This window comes from Sphaeroforma arctica, assembly GCF_001186125.1.
Source record: "Sphaeroforma arctica JP610 unplaced genomic scaffold supercont1.1334, whole genome shotgun sequence".
NCBI classification, from domain to species: Eukaryota; class Ichthyosporea; order Ichthyophonida; genus Sphaeroforma; species Sphaeroforma arctica.
The window spans coordinates 1-3,824 of NW_014039224.1; the positions used below are offsets into that span (position 1 = coordinate 1).

A 3,824-nucleotide genomic window follows, 5' to 3' on the forward strand; every position below is an offset into this window, starting at 1 on the left:
GTCTTATTCCATCTGTGCGGCTTTAATATCGAAGGGCCTTTGCACACGTTGATCCATGGGGATCAGATACGTCTGATATAGATGTTTTAGAACGACTGAATCTTACGTTGGGACAAACACAACTATGCTTGGAGCCGAAGTACCATCCTGGGAAGCGAACAGGAGCTCTTCCACGAACACCCTTCAATTCGGAGATTTTGCACAACGTATGTATTACCGTTATCGTTGGTTGCATCAAAGCTAGGTTTAAGAGTATTGATCAGGGTGATGTGATTGTTTACTTTCTAACGAAACGTCTATCATGTCTGGGAACTAAGTGATTTGTTTGTGAATTTTACACGATTGGGGGAGGGTGCTATTTCGAATCCTTGTGATAATCTCAATTGCTCGATTCTGAACGTCCGCTACTTACCACATCATATGGCATCGAGTTTTCATCTAAACTTCTGGAATCGATTTGCGCAGCCGGCATTGGGGTATAGTAGCGTTGCCGAAGAAGAGAAAGCCGAGGAGGCAAAGACAAACGCTAACAACTTACCATCTATCCTGCAGTGGATGCGCAAAAGGTACATCAAGTCTGCTAGTTTAGAGAGCGTATTATAGTTATATATTGATAGTGGCAAGTCAAGTCTGCTAGTTTAGAGAGCGTATTGTAGTAGTATATTGATAGTATGCCAGTGTCTACATGCATAATTTGCTTTTGTCGCGCTCAATCGCAATTTTCGAATCAGACGAATTCATTTACAATAGAGAAAGCTTCTGACGAATGTTCTCTTTGTGCGCTTGTTTTATTAAGTGTCACCTATCCATTGCTACCGTAGTGTCTGCTTATATCATGGGTTCGCAACATGATATGATATGAAGAAATAAAAGTTATGCTTATGGTAGTATACTTTACTGGACAAGCACTGGACCGTGATCGACCGCTAATTTCTGACATTTTAATCGCAGATCCACCGTGGTAGACTCATATTGTAGATCAAACGATGTAACAGAGCTAGGTTACCAGGTCCTGCGCGAACACACTCAAGAAGATCCTTCTTTCAAAGACCATCGTAAGTGTAATCGTGCCCGCTAACATCATAAGTCGGACTCTGGAAATATTTCCAGCTTATATGCTGCCGAACTTCTTGTCCCTGAATTTAGCGAAGTTTTGTCTGTATGGATTTACCATATGTTGTTTACATTATTTATTTTTTATGCATTGCTTCACATGGTCAGGCTAAATATTCTGTATTAATATCCAAACAGCTGCCAATCAAGAGTATACTGTTATAGACATCAGTTCACAAAGGCGAAGGAACAAGTCACTAAAAAATAAGAACTCTGATGAGAATTCATCCTCGCGCGACGTGGAAGCCACGAGGTTTTCAAATTCTTCAGCTAGCACATCAAATTATTCAGTTAGCACATCGAATTCGTCAGCTAACACCTGAAATGCTGAAACATAACGTTGCAAAGCGTGTTCATCTGAAGCCCATGAAGTCCACGCTCGAATGCCAGCGACACGCCCATAATGTCTGAATCTGTTCCAGTTTGGCTACTGGCAAATTTATTAGAAATTAGTATCGCGATCAATATAATAGCGCAACATCATCTTAGAAAAAGTCGCAAAGCACTTTCCATGCACATAGTCCGTATGAAAGTAGGTTGCATGTTCACCTGCTAAGTTGACAGACAAGTGCAACATACTATATACACCATATACGGAAATACTGAAGGGCTCCATCGTTCCCTCTATCGAAACAACATCAGGCACAAAGTATGCCAGTATTTTCTTTGCAAGTCTTCAGTACGCTGTAGGACTGAGATAATGCCAAGGAAATAAATTTAGGATACCTAAACAGAATGACAGTACATGATTCTTTTAACGCCTTGATATTAAAATTCCCGAGTACACAGCGACAGATAATCGCATACTCTCCATTAGCATTTAATATATCAATGTTGTTCTGGGATCGCTACATATTTTTTTCTCAGATTGATGCACCATTTTCATCACAACAAGAATTCAGCACAGCTGACGACTATGGACCAGTCTTGGCAGACAGGTGCCCGTTCAACATTTGAACCGCTGTAGCTTCTGGCAGATTACAGTGTTAAAAGGTATCTCGATAGTATAACAGTGTACAACCAAAGGATTGTTTTGTGCAGATTGTTAGTGTATCCGATCGCAATCTCTCAACCGCCTATCCAATTTCAGCGTGTATTATGTCTTATCATTGCTCACAGCTTTGGTGCATGATAGTCGGTAGCGACTCAATGTTTCGTTCAATCTACTAAATAGCAACCTTTTAGAAGAAGAAAGTGTAGCGACAATCCTGTCACTGGAAAGACACGTACGAAATGCAGCGTCTAATGTTCCCTGAGTTGTACATGAATCGTTTTAAGGAGTATCGAATACATTGACCCCGCCTGGTACAGGATCGAACCCCACTAAACTTGGGTGATGCCCCAACATAGTTTGAGGAGAAAATATATAGCTGATTCAGCCCAATAGTCTATGCCGCAATAGACCAAGAAATACCAGGTTATTAAACTCTCTAACCATTCATGGTGGAATCAATGGCAGCGAATTCAATATCTTTCATACTATCTGTTTTCTAATGAATCTTAAGTGCACAGCTACACCTCAAACTACACAGCCTTTATATACGAACGCAGCCACGGCCACAAACGAGAAAAACATCCTCACAGCAGTCGATACGTTGTTACTTGATCAACTAGTAGGTCTACGACGCGTGAGAACTGTTGCATGGTAGCGTACAAACATCTCGCGTAGGATAATCGAATGTGCACTCAAATACACAGCCTGACAGTACACCGCGATACCCGCACTTTCTATATTTACTACCCTACCCAAATCAATACATCCGGATCATGTGTTTAGCCCATTCCGTGAAATCGAGCATAGTTTTTTTTCGCAGCTGGCGATACACTATTACTATTTACTTTCCTGCTATTAATTCATATTTCGTGGCGTGTGGAACAGGGAGAGCAGCCCGAAAAATATATCGGGTGGCTAAATACCGACACTCGGTCGACTTTAAATATGCTTGGCTGCATACAGATCTGACGATGTAGGGCCAAAATAGAGCAACGCATATGTGCCTCACGTATGTGACACAATAACGCGTTCTATAATGAACACAGGTAAGCATCGAGAGAACTTAGGCTTGTTTCAACTACTCTGAATATCAGTAATGCCAGATCGCAACGCATATGTTCGCCTCAAGATGAACACCAAATAGTTAAGCAAGCTATGCCCGGATTCAACTAGAACAGAATCCCACATGTCTGTATAAATGTGCAATGCAACTATTTTGTTTGTAAATATGGCCTATGTGGCACATTGCGTGCGATTGCGCTTCAGGGGGCGATAGTAGATTGCAAGTAAAGAGGATAACCCGATCATCGATGCTTTTTAGAAGTATAGCTCTATATTTCACAGTTTCAAACTCTCAGTCTCTCTCTCTCTAGTAGAGACCTAAAGAGAGAGAGGGCCTCTAGAGTCTAGAGTAAGTAAATCGTTTGTTTCTCGCCCAATGCACATCCTAAATGTGCCTTTCAGTCAATTGTAATATCAAATCTCTCCGAAAAGTATTATCGGTATGTTACCATGCGGCACATATTATAGTTAGCTCCTATCGCACCTCGACTGCTGATCTCCTAATTCCACCAACCTCTCTCCCATCCAAACACACACATACACATACATACACACACACACACACACACACACACACACACACACACACACACACACACACACACACACACACACACACACACACACACACACACACACACACACACACACACAC

General features: G+C 41.6%; 1 protein-coding gene across 1 annotated transcript; it reads left to right on the plus strand.

Moving 5' to 3' along the window:
• Positions 1–465: 465 nt before the first annotated feature.
• SARC_10645 (hypothetical protein) lies at positions 466–1,845 on the plus strand (the record flags this gene model as incomplete). The annotated part of the gene is made up of 3 exons (XM_014295303.1): positions 466–566; positions 952–1,055; positions 1,252–1,845. Coding segments are annotated over 3 exons (390 nt in total), but the record flags the coding sequence as incomplete, so codon positions are not given.
• Between the last annotated feature and the right edge of the window lie 1,979 nt (positions 1,846–3,824).